Raw genomic sequence first — 27044 nt, 5'->3', positions numbered from 1 at the left:
AGAAAATTGTAGTTGTATGTTTGTTGAACTGATGAATTTCATTAATTGGCGTAGAATATTTTCTGATTTCCTGAAATTTTGGGAAATTTCATTTTTTTGGGGTTGATTTTTAGGGATTTTATGTATTTTGAAACATTTTGGCAAATGTCTCTTTTTTTTAGTTTACTGTATTTTTTCTTATTTTCGTTGTTGCTGATTTATCCATCCATTATCTACACCGCCTATCCTCACAAGAGTTGCGGGCGTGCTGGAGCCTATCTCAGCTGTCTTCGGGCAGTAGGCGTTGGACACCCCGAATTGGTTGGTTCTCACAAAAAAAAAACCCGCCTTATTATACATTGTTGTTGTTGTTTTTTTGTTTTTTTTAAACGCCTTACTATACATGGTCGTTTTTCAGAAAAATGCATTACTATACATGGTCGTTTTTTTCCACAAAGAATATGCCTTAATATACATGGTCGTTTTTTTTTTGTTTTTTTTTAAAAAGCCTTACTATACACGGTCCGGTTTTTTTTCACAAAAAACACCTTACTATACCTGGTCTTGTTTTTCACAAAAACACCTTTCTATACATGGTTGTTTTTCTACAAAAAAACGCCTACACACTTCATATGTTTTCGCATTTTGGGGGCTGAATCTAATTATTTAAAATTGGTCTTTGTTGATTAATGTATTTATTCATTGCTGCTTGATTTATTTATTTTTTGTTGATTTCATGTATTTTCTTATTTTTTGCTAAATTCATTTATTTAATAGTTTTGTTGTGTTAGGGTTCAAATATTTCTAAACGTTTTGGCGTCAAATGTTTCGACTAAAATATTCCTTATGCATTCATTTGTTTAAAAAGTTTGTGTATTTTCGTGGCTGATATTTTGTGCTGATTTCACTTTTTTTTTTCTTTAATGAAGTTTTTGTCCTTTTTTAATAATTATTTAATCATAGTAATTTTTTCAAACTCTGGTGTCTTCAGATTGAAATGAATTCTATTTCTCCTCCATTCCGCAAGCCCATCCAATCGCGTCTTCAATGTAATCTTCAAATGACAAATAAATGAGAATTTGCATCCGTTGGTGTTCAGGTTTTATTCAGCCCTAAAACCTGAAAAATGAGATGAAAATGAAATACATTGTAAATGTGTGTGTGTGTGTGTGTGTGTGTGTGTGTGCGTGTGTGTGCGTGTGAGACAATTGTCCAAGTCTGGGGGTGTTGCATCACAGTATAGCGTGGTGGGCGCTGGTGCCATCTGTTGCCCAACGCAAGTAGTGCAGCGTCCACTAGAAGGCGCTGTCCTGGCGCGCCAGGAAGTAGTTGGCCTTTTTCTTCGTGTTCTTCTTGAGTTTGGGCTTGACGAGCAAAACGTAGAGGAAGACGGAGATCACCGCCAGGAAACAGGAAGTGGATACACAGGCCACCACAAGCCACGTCATGCTCGAGTCTGCTTCGGAGGGGACAAACCTTTTTAGTTCACGCCTTATCCGCTGTTGGTAAATCATCTCACTCATTTCAAACCCTAACTTCAAACAAAAACTTGAAACTCCCGACACTTGTTTGAAACCGACCAGGCTTGAAACCTTACTTTGAAATCCTAACCCGTGCTTGACATTCAAAGTCTGATTTCAAAGCTCACTTTGAAAATCGAAGCGGTCTTGAAACCCTACGCTTGACACCCTCATTTCAAACATGAACCCTTGTTTGAAACCCAAACCCAGACTTAAAGCCCTAATTTAAAATGTAAATCTTTTCTCTAACCCACACTTAAAACCCTAAAACAGACTTGAAACTCTATACTTTGAAAATATAAACCCAGTCTCAAATCCCTATTTTTGACACCCTAATCTTTAAGAAACCTAACCCTCTTGAAAACCTGACTTGAAACCCACCTTTGAAAAACTAACTTAAAACCTCAACCCTGACTTGAAACCATACTTTGCAAATCTTCAAACCCTACACTCGACACCTTAATTTAAAACTCTAACCCTTTTCTGAAACCCTAAACCGGATCTAAAACCCTAATTTAAAATGGTAATCCTCTCTTCAAACTCTAACCAATGCGTGAAACCCCCAATTTTGACTTCAAACCCTACTTTGAAAACCTTACCCTGCCTCAAAACCCTCCTTTTGACACCCCAATTTAAAATGAACCATTGTTTGGAAACCTAACCCAGGCTTGAAACCCCAATTTGAATCCCTACTGGTCAGTGTGCATTTTCACGTGTCATGCGACTCACCCTCCACGTGGAGCGTGACCGTCACTTCCCGCCTCCCGTCCTGGTTTTGAGCCACGCAGGTTAGCTCCGCCCCCTCCTCTTCATCTGTCATCGCCACGACGACCAGCCCGACCTCCACCCGGCAACCCGACACCACGCGGCTTTCCCTGCGTGGACGGCGGCGGCCATTTTGTGACCAAAAGCCCTTGCATTTGCCCAGAAAAGGATGAGGTGGGGAACCGAGCGCCTACCTCCTCCCGCCGGCCTGCAGCGCTCGTCCGCTCCGGCGCGGCGACGCGTCCACCTGGACGCCGCCCGCCGTCCACCACACGGCCGTCTGGTCACTGGACCGGCACGCCGTCAGCACCGTGCACTTGAGCTCCAGTCCCGAACCTGCAACAGTCAACAACTTGTGGGAAGCTGAAGGCAAAGGCCACTAGAGCCACGCTAACATTTTGTGACATCTACTGAAGTACTTTTTTTGGATACTTGTCAGAGTAGTTTTGACTTTTACTCGAGTATTTTACTTGAGAAGAAGAAACTTCACTTTTTTTTTTTTTTCACTTTTACTACATTGAGCTATATTCTGCTTGCTAATTTTATTTGTATATATGTAAGTATTGCTTGCTTGTGAACATTTTGAAGATTTTTATATTTTTTTTCTCATAATTCAGCGGCGACGATCGTCTGGACAAAGTCGGTGACTCACCGTGCGAGGCCTTGTGGACGCTCCCGTTCAACGGCGAGATGATCAGCGGTGGCGTTAGCGCCGTGGCTAACTCGGGCTCTTAAAGATTGACAGAAGACACGTTTAGAATTGGAGTTTTTACATCATTTGAACAAAACGTGAAGTTGTGAAGTTGTTGTTTTTTTTACCTGACTAAAAACAGAATAATATTTGGGGGTATTTTTGAGTTAATAACTTGAAAAAATACGGATACACTGACATGCTTTTCATTGGACAGAATTTAGCCTTTTTGTAAAAAATGTTTTCTATCAAATTACAAACAAGTCAAGCAAATAATAAGCATGCATCTCCATTTTTTTTAAAATCTAGAATATGAAAACAAATTGTCTAGATAAAAGGAAAAATACTAAAAGAATGTTAAAAAATACCTATTGATTGAATTTACTGTACCTAGCAAAAATGTATTACTTTCTTAGAGATAAAAATGATATGTTTTAATATTGTATTTTTAAATGTGAAAGAATAAAGTAAACAAAGAAATACATCAAATCACCAATATTCGAATATGCATGCCCCAATTTGTTTTCAGGTTGTTTTTGTTTTGTTTTGAAATAGAAATGTTAGAATAAGATAATAATGAAAATATTGCTTTTAATTGGACAGAATTTTTCCTCCTAAAAAAAATCTCAAATTTATGAGTTTCTTAAAAAAAAAAAAAAAAATCTGATCAATGTTTTTTTTTAAAGGAGGTTGAAGATGCTTTTCACTTGACGGCAAGTTTAAAAAAAAAAAAAAAAAAAAAAAACTCAACAACAAATTTTCTGTCGATTAGATTTTAAAGAAAACTTTACAAGTTGTTTCTGTGAAGTTGGCCGAGCAACGTGAAAGGCACCTTTGACGAGGAGTCGGATGGTGCGAGTGAGCGGGAACTCGCTGCGCTCCACCAGAATGCTCAGCCGGCACGTGTACAAACCGCTGTCGGAATGCTGCACCGCCGGGATCCGCAGTTTTCCCGCATCTCGCCAGAAGGAGCGCCACCTGTGGGCCTGGAGGCTGACAGCGTCCGAGTCCTCCTGACAAGAAAATCGCCAAGGAAATCTTTGTAGGAACATTTTGAAGCGATGTTAGTAGCGTCCGCAATGTTTTATTGAGCCACACTGCCCCCTTCAGGCCTGGAGTGTTCCCACAAAGTTCAGTCCCGTAGCTAGGGGGCGCTTTTGCTCTCACCTTGAACCACTGGACATGCGTGTGGGAGGAGTGTTTCTTAACGGGACATTTGAGCGTGACGTTTTCTCCCAGCGTGGCGTCGTACTCGTACGACAGGTTGTCCACGTCCGCCGCCGACACGGCGTACACCTGCAGTGTCACGCTGCCTTGGATGCAGTACGTCGCGTTTCTTCGTTGCCACGGCAACAGCAGCAACACCCAACAACAAAAAATAAGCATGGCCGTCGCGTTAAAAGTGCTTTCATCATGTTTTGGACTTTTCTTTTTTTTTTTTTTTTTTTTTGCATTGCAGTGTTTTTTAACATTAGTTCTTTATTTTAGTAGCATTTTAACATTTTGTTGTGTTTTTCCATTCAACATTTTTTTCATCCACTATTTTTTAACATTGAGCTGTATTTTTTTTATATTAATTTTACATACCGAAGCACTTTAACCATTTTCGAGTGATTTTAACATCAAGATTTTTTTTACCTCGAGTATTATTTTGTGACACTAATGTTTTTTTGTTACATTTCGCTGGGTTTTTTTCAACATTTAATGGTATTTTTAACATTTTGTGGTGATTTAAGATTTTCTTTTATATTTAGTAGTATTTGTAACATTTTGGAGTGACTCAAAAACTTGTAGTGTTTTCGCCATTTAATTATTTTATATTTAGAATTGAACATTTAATATAAATAATTTTTAATATTCAGAATTGCAAAACATGTAGTGTTTTTTTTTACATGTGTTAGTAACTGTTGCTTTTTCACATTTAGTTAGTGTTTTAAGATCTTCTGAAACATTTGTGTTCAACATTTTACGAACTGTTAGACTTCTTTATACTAAGAAGTTTTTAACATGTTTTTGAGTCTTAACATTAGCATTTCTTCAACATTTTTAAAGGAATATGTTGGCAATATTATGAAAAGCTTTTTGTTACCTGAAAGTGCAAGTGTACTCGCCCGAGTCGGACGGCCGAGCCGGAAGGAGCCACAAGTCCGGGCCGAGGCGTCGGACTCGGCCGTCTCCGCCGTCGTGGGTGCGGTTGCCCTTGGCGATGCGGAAGGCAGAGTCGGGTGGGGTGATGTGGCGTACTTTGAGGGCCTTCCGAAAGGCGGGAAAAGACACGGTGACCGCCTCGCTCTCCAGGCGGAAGAGCTCCAACTCGGGCGTCACTGTGAAGCAGCCGTCTGGCGGAAAGAAGCAGCGCGACAAACACGTTCAGGAAGACAATCTTGAGACAGGATGCTGAAATTCATGCACACTATGTTTACTAAGGCTAAAGATGTTATTTAATTTTGTCGTGTCATTCCCAGAGGTACATGCGTTTTATATGCAAAAAATAAAAATAAATAAAATCGCACACGGTCGACCCCCACATACTTGCAGTTCAACAACAAAGTATTAAGGCAAGGCAATGATGGAATTCCTTACATACGTATTTATGATTTCCTAGTTTTTGATATTTTAATGCATTTGCAAATTTTCATTTAAAAATTGACAGTATGAAGTTTTGGGTGCAAAATTTTATACTGTCAAAAACTAAAATGTTCATTTGGGAGGCAGCTCACCCTTCACAGGCATCGGCAGAAGCGTGAATCTCCGTCCGTGAGCTAACTCTATGGCTAGCATTATCAACGGCAAGATGGCCGACATGGCCACGGGTTCCAGAAGCGTCCGACGCGGTGGAACAGCGGAGAGCTTTCAAGCCACCATGGTGACCGCTTCGTACCTGCCCGAGTGAGGGTCTCAGTCGCAAGTGGGACTCTTAAATAGAGACTGATGACCTCATCGGTCGTCATGGGAACGCTGCAACTGCACGATGTGCCAACTCTGGTCTGACTCATACATACATTAGGGAAAAAAAACAAACATTTGTTTAAAATGATTTTTAAAAAAAAAAGCACATTTACATGAATATCAAAATTACAATAAATATTCATCTAATTATGATTTGACAGGGTGTGAACTTGAAATACTTATTTTCCTTTAAAGCCGGTTCACTTCTGCTTCCATTTCCTCAGGAGATTACACAAACACACGCACACGCACACACAAAGCATTTCGTCTACATCCAGTAGTCTATATGAAGTTTGTCGTGGTTTAAGTTCACCATGGGTTTTCAACAATCCCAAAGACGGGGTTTGTAATATTTGGTAGTGCTTTTTACGTTCTTTAAAAAAAATGTTTTACACTGTCATAATTTTAATGTAACTTTTTTTTCATATTGCGTTTTTAACGTGAACACAGCTAACACTCCCAGTTCAAATTGACTTTTGACTTTCATAGCCGTCAATGGCAGTGGATGAGTTTATATTTAGTAGTAATGTCAACATTCAAGAGTAGCTTAACATTAAATAGCATTCAAAGTAGTAAACAACACACACACACACACACACGCACGGGAGTGATGTGGCTGTGCAATCCAATCAATGACTGTTTGTGTCATTGAGGGAGACCCTACCCATAAAATGAGCTCCAGCCCAAATGAGTAAAAAAAAATTTTTTAAAAATTGTTGTGCACGTGATTTAAAAAAAACAAAAACTGCAACTACAGCAAGCAACAATTCTGTTAGTAATAAGATTAGTGAATGAAACTAGATGCCTACAGAACACAGTCACTACAGGAACATAAAGTTCGATCATTTCCAGAGACAATTTGTACTTACATTCCGCAGGTGTGTGTTCAATTTCCCGTCAGTGGTTTGTTTTAAGTGCCCACAAGAAGGTAAACTCCAAGGTTTCCCAACCAAACACTTTGTACTCCACAACAGCGCAAGGGAGGTGGGCCATTTCTAGAAGGACACATTTGTCGCTTTACAAGAAAAATACAGTCAGTACGCTGCGACAATATATTCAAAATATTAAGTGGAATAAGTGTTCAATAAAGAGAGAAAAAAAAGTTGTATTATTATGAGAATAAATCGTAAGGGTGAGAAAAATATCGTAAAGTTTTGAGGAAAAAAAAAGTCTATTGTTACGACAAATATTGCATTATTTAAATTACAAGAAAGTTTGTAATGTTATGGGAGAAAAGTCGGAATGTTACAAGAATAACTTAAATAAAAAAAAAAGGAATGTGATGAGAAAATTGCGGTAATGTTACCAATATATTTGTAATGTTATGAAAGAAAAGTTGAAATGTCCAAGGATAAATTCAACAGTTGTAGTATTACAAGTCATAAAGTTAGAAGATAAAGAAATGTAGTAATATTACAAAAGGGCAAAAAAGGTCATCTTATGAGGAAAAAAGTTATAATATTCAAGTAAATGTGTGTAAATTTATATTCTGGGAGAAGAAGTAATGTTACAGGAAAACAGTGGTCGTGTTATGAGAAGAGTAAGAGAAAAGTAAACAAAAAAAAAGTGTAGCGTTACAATACAAATTTGAAGTGTTATGAGAGAAAAGCTGTAACGTTGCAAAAATAAGTGGCAATGTTTTGACAAAATATTTAAAATAAAAGTCATTGCTAAAAAAAAAAGGCATGTTAAGACCAAAAAGATGCTATGAGAAAAAAATAACGTTACAAGAATCCCTTTCTCGTTATGTTACGAGAAAAAAAAATAGTAACATATGAGGAACAAAAGTGTAATAAAAATAATGAAAATAAAACCAAGACATCCCATCTTCTTCAAATGTTTTCTTTTTAGTTTATTGAAAGAAACAAAGAGAGAACATCCTGTAGCGCACACACGTTAGCACTGTTAGTACCGTTAGCGCGGGAGCTGACAGGAAGTGAGCGCATGGTCAAATAAATGCACAATTGAACAAAACGTTGTGGAGGTGTTTTACGAAGTAATCACACCAAAAGATCAAAACAGAACAAAACAAAAAAAACGGTAAAACTAGCATCAGGCCTCTGCTAGCTAGCTTTACAATGTCTTTGTAGATAACTCTTCAAGTGATTCCCAACATCGATAGTTCACGCGCTTTCACATGGACGACGCTTACAATATTAGCGATATCGACGACCGCAACACAGCCCACTGGACGATGTCTCCACTTTTCGAAATCAATCGGGTCCTTACAAGATCAAGAAAAACGATCGTTCCTAAATGTTTAAAGTGTCGTGGTGGAAAAACTGGCTAGAGGCTGAGGCGGGACTAAGAACCGGGAACCTGTACAAATTCAGTCTTCGAAAACCAGATAAATTGACCGTCACCCGAGGATATTCCAAATAAAAAAACGTTGTTGCCTGGATCTGGAAAATTGATGATTCCTGAAAGATTGAAGAGTAGCAATTGTTCACCGACTAGTCACTGACACGTGGCAAGGAACCGGAACCACTTTCATTTCTGAATACATTTCGACCCCTTAAACAATCGCTCGGAGGTAGGGGTGTGCACGAATCGGTGGAGAGTCGAAAGGGGTAGTGAATTGGCCATTGAAAACCAACGCCGAATCATAATTTTCCCATGCAAGTCAGAACGTGTCATTGTCGTCAGAGAGGAATGTGGCGAGTACACATGCGTGAAAGCGACGTTTGCGCTAAATTCGTCCGGAAATGTTCATGGCAACGGGAATATTTGACTAGCTAACATCATCCTAGCAACAGATGGAAGGGAGTTTCCAAACTTGGACGCTGTACCTGAGAGACGAACGAGATTAGCACTAGTTCGGCGGATGAGGCTAGGAGCAACGTAGAAAGATTTAAAACGGCGCCAAAGAGAAAAGATATCTTTTCTTCCGCTGTTGACCAGGGTCCCGTGCGAGATCCAGGAGGTTTAAGTAAGTCGTTTTCAACTAAAAAGGGGCAGCCTTCCCGTGAGTTGACATGCTCCCTCCATTATGTTTGAACAAGACATGAATATAAATGGGAATATGGCTTTGAAAACATGCTCAAGATAAAGCGCTTTAAGTGCACTCCAGTGACCTTTGTGATCAAATTGGATTTTTCATGTGTTGGGACTGTGATGTTTTGGGTTTTTTTTTCCGACAAAAGTAATTTGAGTAACCTATTCAAGTTAATTTGCTGGCTAATGCCAATACAAATATCGAATGTGGATCTTGGGTGCGAGTCTGAGCTCTAGTCAGACGATATCGGAAATCAAAAGGGTTCTTCCCAAGAGCTAGATGACTGGTTTCGTGAATGCTTGAGTAGCGGCTGATCGCTGACTGGTGAGTAAGATTCAAATTCAATTTTTACGCCTAAATAGTCAGAAGGTGTCCAAAATCAACAGGGTTTGAAAGTAAAGAAATATTACAATAACCTGAACCTGTCCTGATCCTCGCTTGGATGTTGACGGTTTCCAAAAAAAAAAAAAAAGGCAAAATATTGTCACCCGTGGTTGCCTTGGTGACAGCAAAGGGACGTTTTTTTTTTTTCCCTCCCCCCCTCAACTTTCTGTCTTCATTTGTGATCCACTTCCGGCTTCTCAGAACATCCGTAACATAGCCATCGCATCCTCGACATTGTTGCTCGCTGTCCACTGTACCAAATACAAAATGGCCTCCAAGTGTCAGGGAGTTGAGCCGCCATTTTGTGTCTTCCAAAGTTGCCACGGTGAAGAGTAGTCCAGGGAGGACTTCCTGCCTTTGTGACCCAGCTACAGATTCTGAAGCATCGGGAACGGTCGCTATGACAGCCACGTCATTGTTGCCATCCGTAACTGTTGTCCCAAACACAACAATGTGCTCAGGTGTGCGGGGGCTTGATTCACCATTGTCTTCCACAGTTGCCATGGTAACACGAGTCTGAGGAGGACACCGTTTCTCGAACATCAGTTTAATCTCTGTGACATCCTTTGGCTGTTACCTCTTGACCCAAGCACAAAATGGCACCCATGTGTCCAGATTTTTTGTCTTCCACGGTTGCTATGGTAACAAGATTGCAGGGAGGACTTCCTGTCTGAGTGACCCGGCTCCAGCTTCTGAAACGTCGCCATGAGATCCTCGTCATCGTTGCTATGGTAGACGACGCGGTGTCCATGTGTGGGTTGAGTCGCCGTTTTTTTTATCTTCCAAAGTCCTCCACGGTTGCCATGGTAACAGTAGTCCAATGAGTTTTTTTCCCTTAATTTCATGCCACTGTGATCCAGCTCGGCCCGTTTGCCGCGACATCATCGTCGCTTTGGTAGCTGTTGTCCCGAAACACAAAATGGCATCTTCCAAAGGCTTCCACAGTCGCCATGGTAACAGGAGTCAGGGGATTTATTATTTCTTTCCCGTCTCAATTTTTTTTGTGATCTGGCTCCAACTGCAAAGATCCACAACACTAGGATATCATCTCATGCTTAACAAAAGCACCCACTTTCTCACCAATAAATCATTTTTTTTTTTCCTATTCACAGATATTATTAAAATTATTTATATTTTTTTTGTACATACACAACTTTATTGACTTCGTTTTTTTTGGTACTCACACATTCTGTGCAGACAGCATGTCGCCCTCTGTGGGTGGAAGCAAGCAAGACAGCGGGTAAGGGGTGGATGTGCATTGGAAAATAATCATATTAATATTATTATTAATAATAATAAAAACAAATAAAATAAGGTCAAACACAAATATTCACGCTCGTGTGGGAGGAATAAGAAAAAAAAAAAAATACACTTTGTCCTTTTTTTGCCCTCACTTCCTGCCCAAAATGAGTCCCCGCCTACTTTGTGTATCGCCATGACAATGTACTTCATTATCATCATCAGGTCTGGCTTCATCATCATCATCATCATCTTCATCACCATCCATCATCCCAGTCACACGAGAACATTGACACACATTTATGGACTGGTTAAAACTTTTCCGGTGGTTAGAAGACGTTCAAAGTCCGGGAAAAACCACGAGGACGACGATGACGAGCGCCAGCAAATTTTTCGGGGGGTTTCCTTCTCTGGGAATTCACATTTGACCGCTTCCTCCTGTCACGGAAGGGTACGTGGAGTCCTCGTCCGCGGGCCCCGTCGGGGCCCGGTGGGGTTGTGGTTGTAGAGGTGGTCGGCTTCTGAGATCCAGTGTTAGCGAAGGCCAGGCGGAGGGGCAGGACGAAGAGGAAGTGGAGGAGGAAGAAGAAGGAAGACATCTACCAGCTGAGCAGGTTGCTTCGGCCCAGCGTCATGAAGTAGACTTGACTGGACCCTCCGGACCGCACCGAGGCAAAGAACACCTGAGGGCGCACACACACACACACACACACACACACACACACGCTCATGAACACAACGTTCTACTTTTTATGGCTAAACCACATTTCGGACAGGTCCGGGTTTGGATTTGGATTTAAGGAACTTTAAGCTCACCTTGTCGTTCCTCTCGCACAGGAATTTGAGTCTCTGGGCCCTCTTGTGCATGAAGACGCCGTCCAGGTGGCCCGTCTCCACCGAGCGGATCTCGATGGCCTTCTCGCCCCAGCCCATGATCTGGTTGGAGCGGATGTAGGCTGCAAAAAAAACAAAATTAATAAACATATTCAGACAGCAAAATGGAAGTATGTACCTGTGGAAAGGTCAAGGTTGGTGACAATGATCTTTTTTTAAAGGCGACGACTCAAAACTTAAGGGCCCAATGTAACAAAATGTGTTTTCAGTTTGAAGAATACAGAAATTCATGGTCCAACAATTGCTTAGAAAAGTTGCCAATAAATGAGCAAAAAAAAAAAAAAAGATGCGGTGTCAATGTTTTGGCCTACACAAGAAAACGTCAAAAATTGAAAAACATTTTTTCAATGAGACTGGGAGGTGAGGAAGATCAGCTTATGCTAAAACATATTCTCTTGCATGGTGAAATGTGGAATTTTAGAATTAAGTATAAACGTTACTAGAAAGTTTGAATTTTACAAAGTCCTAATTCATCTACAAGAAAAATATCTTTTTTCAGCATGAGAAGTTATAATTTTGAAGAAAAAAGCTGACATTTAACGAGAATAAAGACCTAACTTTTTCAAGAGAAATGGTTAAAAGAAAAAAAAAAAATATTTACAATATAAGAAAAAAAGTCTTACATTTTATGTAAAAATTAAATTAAGAGAAATTGCCATTTTTAGAGAATTAAGTCAGAAATTGTACAGCATTGATGCTGGAATTTTCTGAGAAAAGTAAGAAGATAAAAAAAAATTCATGCATTTGCAAGAAAAACAAAATGGCCATTTGAATTTGAGTTGTTGGTGAGCAATTCGGTCAGCAATCTCACCGACAGAGGTGGGCATCTCCCCCCACTGCAGCACCACGTCCTTGGTGATACGTCCGTAGGTGTTGACGTAGACGCCCTCGTCCTCGTAGCAAACCAGCAGCTCGATGCCGTCCGTGTTGGGCAGGATGATGATGGCGTGAGACTGGATGTGCGTTTGGATCTGACAGCACACAGCAAAGCGTCCGCATCAGCCGCCTCGCCTCGTTCATCAAGAAGGAGAAAATGCCTTTTGGAGTTTTTCTTACGTGGGTCGGCAGGTAGATGTCGTAGACCGCCCCGGAGTCCACGTCCACGGCGTGGAAGCCCGAGCACGAGCCGTAGATCACCTTCAACCTCTGGCCTTCCTCCACCGTCAAGTCCACCAGCAGGGGCTTGTGGACCAGCTCGCCAAAAGACTGCCGTCCAAAAAAAAAACAAAAAACAAGAGTGAACAATTTTCTCCAACAAGCTCAACTGAAAAAGGAAAAATTAAGAGGGAAAAAAAAGAAATCAAGCTGTAATTCTATGAGAAATGAGAAAAAAGTCAATTTTAGGGAAAAAAAAAAAAATCACAACTGTACAAAAAGATACGTAAAGCAAACAAAGGCTTCATGTTTCAAGAAAATAATTGCAATTTCACAAAAAATCAAATCATATTCTGACAAATAGGTTGCAAAAACCATAAAGAACCGATAAAGAAAAGACTATGGATAAATCTATTGGCGGCTTGAAGCTCGTCATTTAAAGTAAATAAACGGTTTCACAGGTTTCAAAGAGTGGGGAAAAGGTAGCGGCTTACTGTCTGGAAAGTACGGTACATTATAGAAGAAAAAAAGTTCATTCTAGTGAGAAAAAAGATGGACCTTTCTTTGGAAGATTCTACAACAATAGCACCCGCATCGTTTTGTCGGATCCGGATCGACTCCTCACCTTGAAGGCCATGAACTTGTGGTAAGGTTTGGGCGCCCACGCGTAGACCTCCACAGAGTTCTTCAGGGCCAGAACCAAGAACTTGATCCTCTCGTATTTGACTGCGGGTGAGAGTTAAAAGTCAAGAACAGAGAAAAGGGTAACGCTGTGTAGACATGAGGCTTGGGTGAGGCTTGTGGGACTGACCGACTTTGTAGTGGACGCAACCTTCCAGGTCGCCCACGGTGGTCCAGCCTTGTTTCTTTTCCACCTCGGGGTCGTTGTGCAGAATCTTGTTCCGCAGCCACGACAAGTAGTAAACGCGCAGCTTGTTCTTCTTACCTGAACACCATTCACAAAATGATCATTTCGTAACAGAAACATCCAAAATTCAAGAGGGGAAAAAAAGCTTTGGGAGAAATAGCTCAATTTTAGGAGAAATAAAGTCTAAATACATTTTTTTTTTTTTTAAATTTTATGAGAAAAAGTTGCAATTTTACGAGATTTAAAAAGTAAATAACATTTCACAACAATGCAATTAAAACAAGCTTGCAGTAAGAGAGAAAAAAAAACAAGTCCTAATTTCCAGAGAGGCAAACAAGGCAGCAAATCAAAAATCTGACTTTTACAAGAAAAAAAATATTGGAAATTTCGCCAGAAAAAAAGTTGCCACTTTACGAGAATAAAAGCGGGTAACCTTAAAGGATTGCTACTATGACACAGTAGATGACGGCAGATGACAACCGTGGAAAAATCCTGTCACACATGAATCTTGTCACATAACATGTCAAGTGCAGCTGCTGCTGTGGACACATTTCGACATAATGTGGCTGTCGACGCTCCCGCACGCATATTACAACAACAACAACACTGATGAAAGCTTCCTTGACGTGTGTACTTTTCGACCACAAGACATTGTTCCTTCCACGATGGAAACGCACGCTAAATGTATTGACGCCATCCCCACCAAAAGATATTTACCAAACATCCTTTGACTGATAACTTGTGTGTTGCCACACTACACTCAATCTGTACATTTGTCTGTGTGTCTGTTCAGACTCCTGCGCAGGAAAAAAAAAAAAAAACTTTTCGTGACAAAAGTTCGAATTTTCTCCCCAAAAAATAATCATAAAAAAAAGTTAAATCATATGGAAAAAAGTAGTCAAGACATGTTACCTTATAGAAGAAAAAAAAACATACAAGAAAAAAAAATCACTTGGAATAAATCCTAAATTTCATGAGATTAAACAAGTTATTTTATGAGAAAAAATACTTTATAAAAGAAAAAACAATTTTATGACAAAGTTCCCATTTTCTCAAGAAAAAGTCAAATTTATGATTTTTTTTTTATTCATATTTATTTTTTTTTAACATAAGACAACTTATTTTACAAAGAAAAACCCTAACATTTTTAAGGGCTAAAAATTCAAAATTTCACAACCAAGTTATGACAAAAAAAGGGCCTCATTTTACATAAAAGACAATTTTACAAGATAAAAAGTCATCACTTGAGGAGAATATATAGTGGGTGTGACATTATACAGACCCCCCCCCCCAAAAAATCTGACATTTACTAGAATTTTTTTTTAAAACAAATTGCAATTTTATGACAAAAAAACAAACAAAATTAAAGTAAAATATCCCTGAAAATTTTGAGAAACAAAGTTTTGAGAACTACCAGACATAATGGGAATAAAGTAAATAATAACAGAAAAATGTAACATTGTGCGGGAAAAATCTTACAGAGGTGCTCAAGTCTATTAGTGATTGATGCAAAATAAAATTGCAACGTGCATCCATAAGCGCATGTGTGTGTTTGGTGTGCGTGTGTACCTGATATGGTGACGAGGACATTGAGTCCCTCCAGCACGTCCATTTGCTGGAAACGTCTCCGGTTGATGAGCGGGTAAACTTTGCCCTGACCGCTGCGGTCCAACAGCATCAGTCCGCTCTCGGTGCCCACCAGCAAGTTCACCCCTGGAATTTCACAAAATAACATGACTGAATTAAAAATTAAATACAAGACAACATCGCCACCTGCGGGGGGGAGGACAGATATGGTAAAGGCCTCATTTCATGCTCGCATTTTACAAGAATGAAGATGAAACAAAACCAACTGATAAAATAATAAATAAAAAAACAACAATCCAAAAGTTGTAAATTGACCTGAAACTAGGTCATTCTAAAAGAATGGACTTAAAACTTATATTTTGAGTAAAAAAAGTTGGGGCAGTACGAATAATATTTTTTCATTTTCATTTTAGAAAAAAAAAAAAAAAAATCTCTCAAGTCATCACAGCACAGTCGTTCTCACCCCAGAGTGCCGCACACAAGATCTCCGAGTTGAATCTCTTCTTGTACTTGCGGATCTCGGGTGTGTCGCTCTGCGGGCGCGTGTTGACCGGGTTCACGTTGACGACGGAACCTTTGCGCGACGGGTCCGCCCTCAGCGCCTCCGCCAGACGAGCGTCGTTGCCGTAGCCTAAAAAATATATATAACGTAGATTTAAACAAGTTTAAAACATGAAAAAGTCATAATGCGAAGAGTGTAACGTCAGAAAAAAAACAAGATAACGAGAAAAGTCTTAATACTGCAATCAAAAAATGTTATCTAATGACGTCCGTTCCTAAATTTTCACCACAATAACGTGGACAGAATGTTGTGGGCAAACTCACCGACGTTGTTGAGGGCGCTGCCCGCAGAGGGCGACACCTGCAGCAGACGCGGGTCGATGAACGGCGTGAACGACGACGACGACTTGTGTTTCTGCATGTTGTTGCTCGACTGACTCTGCAGGGGGTGCACGCGCACAACCGCAAGAAAACAAATTCAAACAAAATCATCATTTGACCGCGACGCCAACTTATTCAAAACTATAACAAACAGGAAAACGATCAGGCTGATGATGCATGCAAACAAAACACAATGGTTCATTCCGGGGAGTACAAACAAAATGGTGGATTTGGACAAAATGGTGGACACTGTTACCCGTCCTGTTCCTTCTGTAGACTGTGACAATATTTGGACATCAATTAAATGTTGATTGAAACTCACCAGAAATCTGCCCCTCGTGCCTCATATTGATGGCTATGAGGGATATTGTATACGAGTCAGTTGACTAAGTACACCCACGTCATGGGAATATACACAGAATTTCATCGTCCTCTGGCTAATTTTAATGGAATGAAATTGCCGAATTGGTTTGTAGATAATATTTATCTGGGAGCAATACGATACAGTAAAAGTCATTAAACCACTAACTACAGGACATTAATTTTACTAGAGAAAAAAAAAAAAAAGAATTTTCATGACAAAAAAAACGAATAATGATTGATACCTTAAAGAATTACGTCATAATTTTATGAGGATATAGTTATAATTTCCCAAAAATGAAGTAAAAATTCAAGAGCATAACTTCGTAATTACATAAGTTGTAATTCAACAAAACAAAGTCATCATTATACAAAAATAAAATTGCAATTTTGCCAGGAAAAAAGCGTAACATTACGAAAAATAAAGTAGTATCATTACGAAAATAAAGTAGCAATTTAATGAGAATGAAGGAGTCGTTTTATAAGAATAAAGTTGGAATTTGACAAGAATAAAATCCTAAAAGAGCACTTTTATGAGGATAATATGGTGACTGCAGTTACAGTCTGAATTTTACGAGAATGAAGAAGCAATTTTAATGGGGGGAAAAAAAGTTGTTATTTAGCAAAAATAAATTGGTAGTTTGACGAGAACCAAACCACTACGACGATAAAGTAGTCAAATGTTATGAAGATAAAGTTTACAGCAGAACGGCACAATTTTCCCTCATGAGCGGTGGCTTTTTCATGACAATATGGCTACCGTGACTAAAAGCTATCGCAGTTCGACTACGGTAGTTTACACCGGAGACACAATCCGAACCCCCTTCCCCCCTGTACCCCCCACCCAATGGGCTTAAGCGAGCCACTTTCGTACCTCGATGAGGAGGGCCAGCTTGTCCAGGGGGCTTTGGGGAGACGCGATGGGACTGGCCAGACTGGAGGAGGAGGAGGAGGAGGACGGGGAGGAAGGGGAGGAGGACGGGGAGGAATGATGGCTCTGCTGGATCAGGTCCGGCAGGAGGTGGATGCGGCCGGCAAAGCCGTTCCGCTCGGCCTGCTGATGATGATGATGATGGTGGGGGTGATGGTGGTGGTGTTGGTGATGAAGGGGGTTGGGGGCGTGCTGGGCGAGGCCCGGGCTGGACGCCGAGCTGGCGGGCCTCTTTTTGTGCTCGCTCTGGAAGTAGAAAGAGGGGTACACCACTTTGCCGCTACACGTGTTACGAAGCAGCTCGGGGGGAGGGAAGGTGTTAGCTATGCTACGGTGGCTAGCCTACAGGCGGGACAAAACGCCAAGTTAGTTGGTTAGTAACAACCACACTTGTGGGAAGTCAGCACTTTACCAGAATTAAGGCCTAATGCTGGTCAAGTCACATTTGATGAGAAAAGCTGGCGTACATTCACTAGACAAGTCTTAACTCAACAAAAAAACTATTTCTAACTTTATAATCCTGTTGTTTCTGTTGTTTGATCAGGTAAGGATATTGAGAACAGTTTCTCAACGCCTACTTGGAGGCAATTTAGGGTTCAGTGTCTTGCCCAAGGACACTTCGACAGTTAGAGCAGAGAATCGAATTTTGGTCGCTGGACGACCCGCTCTACCAACTGAGACACAGCCGCCGGTTAAGAGAAAAATAGTTATGATTTGACGAAAGGGAAAAACGTAACATATGTGAAAAGTTCTTTCAAAGACTGAAAGGAAAAAAAGACAATTTTACCAGTTACAGTAAAAAAAAAAAGGCAGCAGAAAGAGGAAAAACATTGCGTGGAAGTGACATTTCTAATTTTACCCACCCCCGGCCCAAAAAAAAAAAAAGTTTCTTGGGTTTTTTAGTCAAGTAATTAAAAATATATATTTTCTTGGATAACCACATTCATGAAGTTATTTTATCACCCTCAAAGTAATACTGTAAATAAATGTTAATAGAATAAAATGGTAATTTCGTTAAGAAATACCATTTAACTCTGCAAGAATAAAGATGTCCGTTACTGAAAATTGCAATAGTGTCATAATGTGTAGCATTAGCACCACCCTGTTTAACCTACAGCAACACAATAGATAATCAACACAGCATGCAAAGCGGGACACCGGGGGTGGTGCACAATGAACAAATGAAGGGGGGAGAAAAAAAAAAAAAAAAAAAAAATCCAGGTGATGCAAACATGCAAGCGCCGAGTGTTTTCGGGCGTGGGTACCTGTCGGACTACCAGGGTGCTGTCTTTGCAGGGTGTGGAACCCGCGTCGCTTTCGCCCTCGTCGTGGACGATCATCGTCTTCACCGACTCCGTCTCGCCGTTACTCAGCCGGGACGACCTGCCCACGAGGAGACAATTAACGGTTGGAAATATTAGATGACCACAGTTTCGGACTATCAAAATTGAACAACAACAACAACAACAAAATCACTGTTTAGTTGTAACTAGAAACATACTGGAGTAAATTTTCTATGATACCATATGTACTTGTGCACGGTTTCAATGAAGCCCTAAGCAAATTAAAAATTCAACAATACATAAACTATGCAATAGTTAAATAGTTTGTGACTTATGACGCTCTGAAACCATCCATAGTACTTTGAGTATAATGAACAATAAACACATGTATGAGGACGGCAGCAGTAAATTGGACCCTCTCAGTGCTGATCTAAAATAGGTTGGCACACGTACACGGCTCTGGAGTCCTCCGGGCCCGAGGTGGACTCCTCACCGCCCTCCTGGTCCACCTCCTCGTCGTCGTCCTCGTCCGTGGTATCCGAATCCTCGCTGGACGACGAGTAATCCGTCACCTTGTTGGGGGGACGGACGTCGTCCACCGCACGGAGTTCCTTGGCGAGCGCAGTCAGGTCCTGCTAGGTAAAAAAAAACAAAAACAACAAACAAGGGTTCAAAATTGATGCCCAATTTGCTGGAAACAGGAAGTTGTTAGAAGAGAGGCGGGGTTATGCCAAGGCAGGCCAGCCAATCAGAAGCCAAAAGATGAAGTCGTGGAGCTGCGGGAGGCAAAGTTAGTGAGTTATTCCAAACAGTGATAAGAATGTAATTTCACACATGGTTAAAATTGGCAAAAGTTGAGGCAAGGAAACGCAAAAGCAAGAAGCTGACAGATGGAAGAGAATCACCTGAAGTTGGAAATTTGTTGACACATGGTAAAAATGGCTTAAGTTGACGTATTGTAAAAATCACCGAAAGTTGAGACTTTGTAAAGTTAAATAAATACATTTCAGCAGCAGTGCCAACTTTAAACAGAACAATGGTAAAAATTGCAAGAATTTGACAAATTTTAAATTGTTAGGAATTGCTACATGGTAACAAAAAAATCTGTAAAAATCGGCAAGGTAAAAAACTGCTGGAAGTTGACAAACGGCAAAATTAGTTATTGTCAATTTTGAGCAATTTCTACCATAAGTCAACTTTGAACAAACGCTAAAGATCACTAGAACATGGTCAGTCGAAAGAGTTTATTTTTATTAGTGGGGAAGAAAAGAGTGCTGATCTACGTGCTCTAGCTCTACGTCGGCTAGCCGGCTAAACGGCTAACCCCTCGCTCACCGCTGGTCTGCCGGGCCTCGGCCTCTCTTCGGGTTTTTTCCCTGCGTTCTCCGGCCTCTGGAGGGGCGAGCCCTCGGATTTCGAGGAGGCTGGTATGGAGGAACGAGCCACGGTGGAAAAAAATATAAGTCAGCCTTGACTTTTTGCTTTGTTTTGTGGCATTAGCACGCGTGTAATGTTAGCACTCACAGCGGGCCCTGAATCTTTCTCCAGAGCCAGCCTGCGAGCTGGAGTTGCTGGACGAGCTGCTGGAGGAACTGGAGCCTCCGCTGGAGCCTCCGCTGCTGCCACTACCACTTCCAGCAGATCTGGGAAGCATTTTTTCCACTCGCTCCCACAACAGCCGAGGCTCGGCCGCACTGTACAGCCAGGACACAACGCGCAGTCGCGGTCAGTCTTTCAGTGTGCATTTGCCCGTGTATTGTGTGAATTTTTTGGGGCATTCTGTGGACTTTGTTTCATTTCTACAGTGAGTAGCCATGAAGACCGGTTAGTTACCTGCCAGCGTTGCGGTTGACAACAGGGCCAGCGTGCGGCGTGTTGCCATGGCGATGAGGCGACTCTCGCCTCGGCAACACCGGCGAGCGGGACGTCGTCCTGACGGGGACCTTTTTTGTGATGAAAGCATCCGCCAGTTGATACACAAAAAAAGACAAGAGGACGGAACGTGACATCCCATTGGCCCTCTCCAAAGTGGCCCGTAGCTAGCTGCCATGTTTGTAGTCCACGTGGTTTGTAGTCCACACATTTGATAACGATAATCCCCATAACGCAGGAGAAAATTCAGGCCAGTTAGTGCAGCGGTTGCCAAGCAGGACAAGTCAGGGAATTGTTATCATCATTATTATGGACATAAAGCTTGCATCTTGATGACCTGTAATAAATTGAAACTTTCATGACGTGGGCATGATTGGTAAAGATGACTGTATAATATTGATTGTACAAATGCTATTGAATCTATTCAGTTATTGTTTACTGAATTTTGAAATAATTTTTGGGTTGCTTTTTTTTTAGGCAAACTTTAATTACGTATTAAAACCCATTGATTAAACGTGATATCGGATTCATAACATCATAATTACCGGTATACTGTATTTCTTTATTGGTTACGATATTTCAAGATCTTTTTAATCATTTCATTTTATTTAAGCGCCATTGTAAGGCCATTGAAATATAAATCCGTGCAAGGAATGCAAATATTAGCCATTTCACTGCGGTACTTCTTACACTTTTAAAACGACTCCTTTTTCCACTATGAAATGTCACTTAGGGTCAAATTGCATCTACAATCGGTCCTGTGCTTACCCTGGGTGGTACTTCTGCAGAAGGGGGGGTTACTGCTTGATGGGGTCTAATCTGAGGGTGGGCTTGTGCGTCAGTGCGTGCGTGGTGTGACGATGACGAGGATGAAGGTGAGGATGATGACGATGGAGGGTGACGGTGAGGCTCGGTGAAGGAGTGCGAGCGACACACGCCGGTGGCGGGCGGCGGTGGCGGGTTGCCGCCGCTTTTTAGGGCCCGCACCTTGACACAAACAAAACATTTGCAGGGGAAGGGTGAGCATGCAGAAGCTTCCAGAAAAGTTGTCCTTTGACCTTATTGGGAAAAAGAACATGTCAGTTTCGACAAGTAGCAAACAACTATTTAGACGGAGTGAGATGGTATCTCCTGAAGCATCTAGAACACCAAGAAGAAGGGGAGGAAGCTGGAAGAAAGAAGGTTAGGATGACAGTTTAAAGTGATGAAAGCCAACCAAAAGAAACTAGGCTTTGAGACAAAATTGGTCTTTGTGTGTCTTTTTACGCAGAGCTTCTTTGAGACTTCTTTGTGGGTCTCGTCGTGATAGATATGAACCATAACATTTTGTGTGAATAAGTGAAGCTACCTTCAGGTGCTGAATTTTCATTAAAAAAATTCTATGGACACCAGGAAATTAGCAACGTGATCATAAAATGGCCGCTTCGAATCAAAATGGCAGGCTCCCTGTGTTTTTGGGGGCATGGCTTTTTGAAACATTTTTTGTGGGTCTACTCATGATAGACATGAACCACCCAATTTTGTGTTACGTGTTAATTGCCTTTAAGGGCTGAATATTCCCCAAATTCTATAGACCCCAGAAAACTTCCAACAAGACCCTAAAACGTCCACTTCAGACCAAATTGGCAGTAACTTTTCCAGCATAGCTTATTAGGAATTTTTGGGGTCTCTTCTCATAATAAAAATGGCTACCAAGTTTCATGTTGCTAAGAGAACTCGCTTTGGGGGCTGAATTTTCAAAAGAATTGGCAGTGGAAAATGACCCACATGACCATAAAATGCTGACTTGGCAGAGGGATCATTGTGACATGCAGACTAAAATTTCAGGTTGCTAAATAAAACTGGCTTCAGGGGCTGAATTTAAAAAAAAAATAAATAAATACTCAAATGGCCATTTTGAACCAAAAGCAGACTTGCGGTCTTTTCAAGCATGGGTTCTTGCAGCTGTGCGCCTATTCACACAAGACCTGCCCAGTAAAATTCATGTGTCCTAGGTGGAATTAGCAAGAAACACTGGGGTGTCTTTTTCTTTTTCTTTTTTTTACCTGCGCCTCCACAGGTCGGTGCATGGCCTCGGCGTTCCCGTTGGGGTAAGAGGACTCGGACCGCGGCGGCACTGGCGGTTGTGGCGGCTTGATCTGCGCCGACTGGGGAGAACCTTGGATGTTCTTCCGGTAGCGCTCGTCCGCCTGGAGAAGACACAAACAGGAAGTATCAGCATCAATTGGAAGGCGGTATGAATAGTTTGTTAGTCCACAGCCATCCCAAGCGTAGAGATGTTTGTTCCACCGCACCAATCGGGCACCGATCCAGAACGTAGGGAAATGCCAAAAGACATTCAGCGGAACCTGCCAAGTTCAACATGAACCCCAAACCTTCAACACGCCAGCAAATGTTGCTCAGTTCATTGATCAAGTGTACTGTACTTTTTTTTCTTTAGCTTGTTTTTTTGTGATGACTCCACAGAGGTTGTAAAAGTTGTCCTAAAGGTGACAATTATTATTATTAATACATGACACTATCATGTTAAAAACTTCATCAAAAGGTGGACATACATGGAATGTTAAAGCGAAAAGCTGTTTAAAAGTGGATATGTTTTTAATGTTAAAAATTTGTAGAGGACATTATGTGGAAAAAAAGTTTTTTTCTTATACAGTGACACTATAGTGTCTCTATTTCTATTTCATCTCTACTGACCGCCAGGGGGCGGTGTTTAAAGCACTGAATGTTCCCTTCGCCATGCGCAGTTTGAGTATGCATACTAAATTAGTCACTTGTGACACCTGGATGACACTGGACGTGTATACGTTCCGGTGTCACCTGAGGTTCGTTTCCTATGGAATCTTCTCGCGCGAACACGAGAATTCCGAGTGACAGGACGCCCTGGCGGTCATTCGGGATTCATAGAACCGTAGTTACAGACGTGACTCTCGTTTTAAAAAGTTGTGGTAAAGCAAAAACAAGTTTCTTCCCTGGTTATCGTGATGCCATTAAGCTAAACATGTTTGTCTTAAAGTGGACATACATGTTTTCTTATATGGTGCAGTGACACTCAAATGTTAAAAAGTTGTCATCAAGTGGACATGCATGTGGAATTCAACACACTTGCATGTGGAATTCAACAGATTGTGTTTCACTTTGTGTGGAACTTTGTTCCACTGTAAATGCATGTGAGACTTTCTACTGCGTTCTAGCTCACAACAAAAATCAATCACACGATTAGATGATTGATTAATTGATTAGCCTTGTTAATAGTTAGCATTAGCTCCCACACGAGCAGCAGCAGCACCAGCAGCAGCAGCAGCAGCAGCACACCCCAAGCACAAAAAAAAAAAAAAAGCTTCATCCTGAGCGTTTTCACCTCTGCGACCGACTCGGATTCAATCACGGTTGTGATCTTTTCCGCTTCTGTGTTGTGTTCCGGGTTTTTGGGGGCAGATTTGGGACTACTAGGGTCCAGGTTCTGCTGGTGCTGCAGGGACAGCAGGTAGGCCTGCTGCTGCTGAAGCTGCTTCTGGAGCTTTTGGGCTTGCCGTTGCTCCTCCAGCTCTCGCCATTTGTACTCCTGAGTGCCGACATCAAGCCAAAGAATGTTCCGGAACATTACGCCATTCGTCAGGAGGAGAATTGATACTGTTTGTTGCTCTGATGCGTACGGGTCATGTTTCAATGTACTCGCAGAATACGCAGCATGCTAAAAATATAAAATAAACTATTAATAATTTAGGCTGCCTTATATACTCGCTTCTAAGGACGCAAGGACACAAATCTAAATTATGTAGATCAACAGACACACCTTAGTGATCCCATGAGGGAAAATAGGTAATTAATTAGGTAAGAAGCACGTGTGTAGTGCACAGCTCATTAAAAAAAAAAAAAAAGCTAGACAGGTTTAAGTACAATTGCATTTTTAGTTGGTGTTTACATTTTCCTCATTTTTAAAAATGCTGATCAGTCAATTTATAATTCTAAGTTAAACTGAATTACGTACATATTAATTCAATTTGATTAAAAACAAAATGAAGGAAATTAAGAAAAACGTAAATTTGTGGCCAACAGCACATTTAAAAAAAACCTAAATAACATTTTAAAGTTAAATAAAATAACATTCTTTTTTTTTGCTGGCTTTTGAATTTCTATTCATTTATTTCATTTGTAATTTAGTTTTTAAAAACGAAGTTAAAAATGAACTCAATTAAACAATTACTCATTCGCAAATTATGCAAATTCAAGGAACATTGTATTAAGTGTTAATGTGATTAAATATTTTACGATTTCAATTTTAATAGTACTCAACTTTTAGTAAATGTTTTCCTTATTTAAGCACCCAAACCGCAGTAATTTAAACTTAACTTAAATTAACTTTGATAATTATTCACATTTAAATTTAGCTCTATGAGTGTAGTTTTCTATTATGTCATACATTTTCAAATGGATTACATACAGTTAAAACTCAACAAATGAATGGGATAGATTAACAATAGGCAACAACGAAAAAGCTGTTGGCCACAAATGGTCCCCAAACTACACATTGGACATCTGATCACGGGCATGGAGCTAATGTAAAAAGTTACATTATGGGAAACTAACTTTCACTTCCTTTCATTATTTGCATATCCCCCGTACCACTGCATCACATGATGACTACATCATGACCTGCCACCTCTTAAGTCATCCTACTACGACTAAGACGACTTAACCACGGCAACATCTGGAATGAAAACATGGGAAAGCCTGACTTCCTTTCCTGCGGAATGACTGACTTCCTGGTGACATCATCGCTGAGGGCCTCTCAACGGACCGAGCATGGGAATGCCCTCGCCGACCTCCACCGGTAACGTCTCCCCTGACGTCTCCAGAAATATCAAAGCCGACCCGAGAGGAAATAAGTCATCGTACGTAGACATGTTTTTTCCTGTTAGGCTGACGCTCTTAATAAAAGTTTTTAAAAAAAGTTGTCATAAGATGGATGCATTGTACATCTTTTTTTTCCAAATACAGCAATGCTAGAATGTAAAACATAATCATAAACGGACACAGTGAGTTAAAAAAAAAAAAACATGTTTAAAAACATGGTCATAAATCTGTTATGTTATGTCTTGAAATGAGACAACAACGTTACGTCTTTCATTATGTTTTTTTCATGGTCAAGTGGTACTATGCTATAAAAAAAGACAACATGGACATACTATATATGTTTAAAAAGTAGTGATGAAAAAGTGCACGTGCATGGTTGTAAAAGTCATAAAGTGGACATACGTGGTATTAAATTAAATCAGGTGGACATGTTTAAAAGGTCGTCAAAGTAGACAGAGACGGAGAATATGCGTGGTTATAAAGTGTTCATGAACGGCGGTCATAAAATGGCGGTTGTACAGTGGACCTAAATGTTTTCCAAGTGGAAGTCGAGATGCTTGGATTAAAAAGCGAAAAAACGATTTTAAAAACGCGCGACTCACCAGCAGCATGGCCTGTTCGTGTAGCAGTTGCTGCTGCAGGATCTCCAGGTGCCTCTGCTCCTCCTCCAGCTGTCGTTTGATGTACTCCTGCTCACCAACAGGAGGCGCTAGCGTCAGTACGGCGTGACTAAAAACGTGGCGTCCGTCAGCCATTTTGCATCAGTCTTCATACCTGCTCCCTGTCAGCCCGCCGCTTTTCCTCCTCGGCCCGCCGCCGCTCGTCCTCCTCCTTGCGGCGACGTTCCAACTCGTCGGCCCGCCGTTTGTCGTCCTGCTCGCGCCGCCTCTGCTCACGCTCCTGCTGACGACGCATCTCGCGCTCACGCCGTTGTTGCTGCGACAAACAATGAAGAAATAGAAACCATCAAAGCTTGGTTTACAATTAGTCATTTCATTAGGTACAGTTACATCAGCATCTATGCAAAAATGATGCAAATATGACTCCGCTAAAACATTAATATGGTAGTTCGTTAATCGCCACTAGTTTCACAAGGGCTCCCTCTGGTGGTATGTGAAAGAATAGCTGCTTAAGTACAGCTGAGCTGTATTTTTTTTTCAAAACATTTGCAACCACTGTTTTGTTTTTAAACATTTTTAGGTACTTTTATTTGACCTTTTAAAATTGAAAATTCCCCAAAACAAATGTTTATTGAATGCAAAATTAGTCAATTAAAGCACAAATATATGAACTTTATGTTAACTGAACACAAACATGACTTGCCAAATGCAGCAAAATGTCAACTGAATGCAAAATTTACTCAGAAAAACACAAATACAGTCTGTTAGTAAAACATAAAAAATGGTTGACAAAAAAAAATCTATGAATTTAATTTAATGTTAGCTAAATGCAAAAATAAACCAACATATTAGTATTTTTGCAGTTATTTTTACATTCAGATGACTAAGCATGCTCATGTCAGTTGACCACAAGCTAAAACTCAAATTGGTTGCAAAAATGACTCAACAAAAACAAATATGAAATTATTGTTAGTTAAATGCACAAATGACTCAGCAAAACCATAATTGAATGCAAAAATGACTCAACAGAAACACAAAGTTATCTGAGTTTGACCCGAACGCAATCATGAATGGCAAAACTATTCGCTGATGCAAAAGTGTATCAGCCAAAACACAATTATGTTAGTTTAACACAAAAATGACAAAAGCACAAAATGTAGGAAGTTATTGTGAGCTGAATGCAAACACCACCCAACAAAAATAAGTCGCCTATCTTAAAATACATGATGTTAACATAACAGTGGTCCTTGACGGCACCAACAAACAAAATATC

The 27044-nt window shown here is 40.6% G+C and overlaps 2 protein-coding genes and 1 long non-coding RNA gene across 12 annotated transcripts in view; 1 reads left to right on the top strand and 2 right to left on the bottom strand.

Moving 5' to 3' along the window:
- Positions 1-1063: 1063 nt before the first annotated feature.
- LOC147136758 (interleukin-1 receptor type 2-like) lies at positions 1064-5884 on the bottom strand. 2 transcript variants are annotated; one of them, XM_086052550.1, is made up of 8 exons: positions 5676-5884; positions 5045-5294; positions 4123-4291; positions 3869-3968; positions 2917-2994; positions 2459-2600; positions 2229-2374; positions 1064-1435 (listed from the first exon to the last, which is right to left on the bottom strand). In XM_086052550.1, exons 1-8 carry the CDS (start codon positions 5758-5760, stop codon positions 1275-1277), a joined length of 1131 nt encoding a protein of 376 aa, XP_085908676.1. In that variant the 5' UTR covers positions 5761-5884; the 3' UTR covers positions 1064-1274. The 2 variants fall into 2 exon arrangements, with proteins under 2 accessions (XP_085908676.1, XP_085908675.1); XM_086052549.1 differs by having other exon boundaries at positions 3788-3968; positions 5676-5876.
- A 1846-nt stretch (positions 5885-7730) lies between these two features.
- The window catches only part of LOC147136756 (mitogen-activated protein kinase kinase kinase kinase 4-like), a 39061-nt gene continuing 19747 nt past the window's right edge, over positions 7731-27044 (bottom strand). Inside the window, exons 13-32 of one of the 9 annotated variants that reach the window (XR_015089483.1) lie at positions 25926-26087; positions 25754-25840; positions 22340-22483; positions 21063-21281; positions 20256-20365; positions 19947-20116; positions 19758-19846; positions 18876-19057; positions 18405-18522; positions 17083-17481; positions 15792-15906; positions 15430-15597; positions 14949-15092; positions 13323-13457; positions 13137-13237; positions 12473-12622; positions 12228-12387; positions 11339-11478; positions 10468-11205; positions 7731-10301 (exon numbers count right to left, since the gene is read on the bottom strand). Coding sequence is in view for 8 of the 9 variants with exons in the window: in XM_086050915.1 (XP_085907041.1) it covers positions 11122-11205; positions 11339-11478; positions 12228-12387; positions 12473-12622; positions 13137-13237; positions 13323-13457; positions 14949-15092; positions 15430-15597; positions 15792-15906; positions 17083-17481; positions 18405-18522; positions 18876-19057; positions 19758-19846; positions 19947-20116; positions 20256-20365; positions 21063-21281; positions 22340-22483; positions 25754-25840; positions 25926-26087 (2877 nt within the window). In the remaining variant the exon portion in view is untranslated. Of the gene's footprint in view, positions 11206-11338; positions 11479-12227; positions 12388-12472; positions 12623-13136; positions 13238-13322; positions 13458-14948; positions 15093-15429; positions 15598-15791; positions 15907-17082; positions 17482-18404; positions 18523-18875; positions 19058-19757; positions 19847-19946; positions 20117-20255; positions 20366-21062; positions 21282-22339; positions 22484-25753; positions 25841-25925; positions 26088-27044 lie in introns of all 9 variants that reach the window. The other 8 variants (XM_086050915.1, XM_086050917.1, XM_086050916.1 and 5 more) reach the window with 8 other exon arrangements.
- On the top strand, positions 19739-20610 carry LOC147136757 (uncharacterized). Its single transcript, XR_015089484.1, has 3 exons — positions 19739-19885; positions 19971-20147; positions 20228-20610. It is a non-coding gene; the product is annotated as an uncharacterized LOC147136757 (long non-coding RNA).

This window comes from Filicampus tigris, chromosome 14, assembly GCF_054856515.1.
Source record: "Filicampus tigris isolate MCC_2025a chromosome 14, RoL_Ftig_1.0, whole genome shotgun sequence".
NCBI classification, from domain to species: domain Eukaryota; kingdom Metazoa; phylum Chordata; class Actinopteri; order Syngnathiformes; family Syngnathidae; genus Filicampus; species Filicampus tigris.
This window is presented reverse-complemented; position numbering and strand designations above follow the sequence as displayed.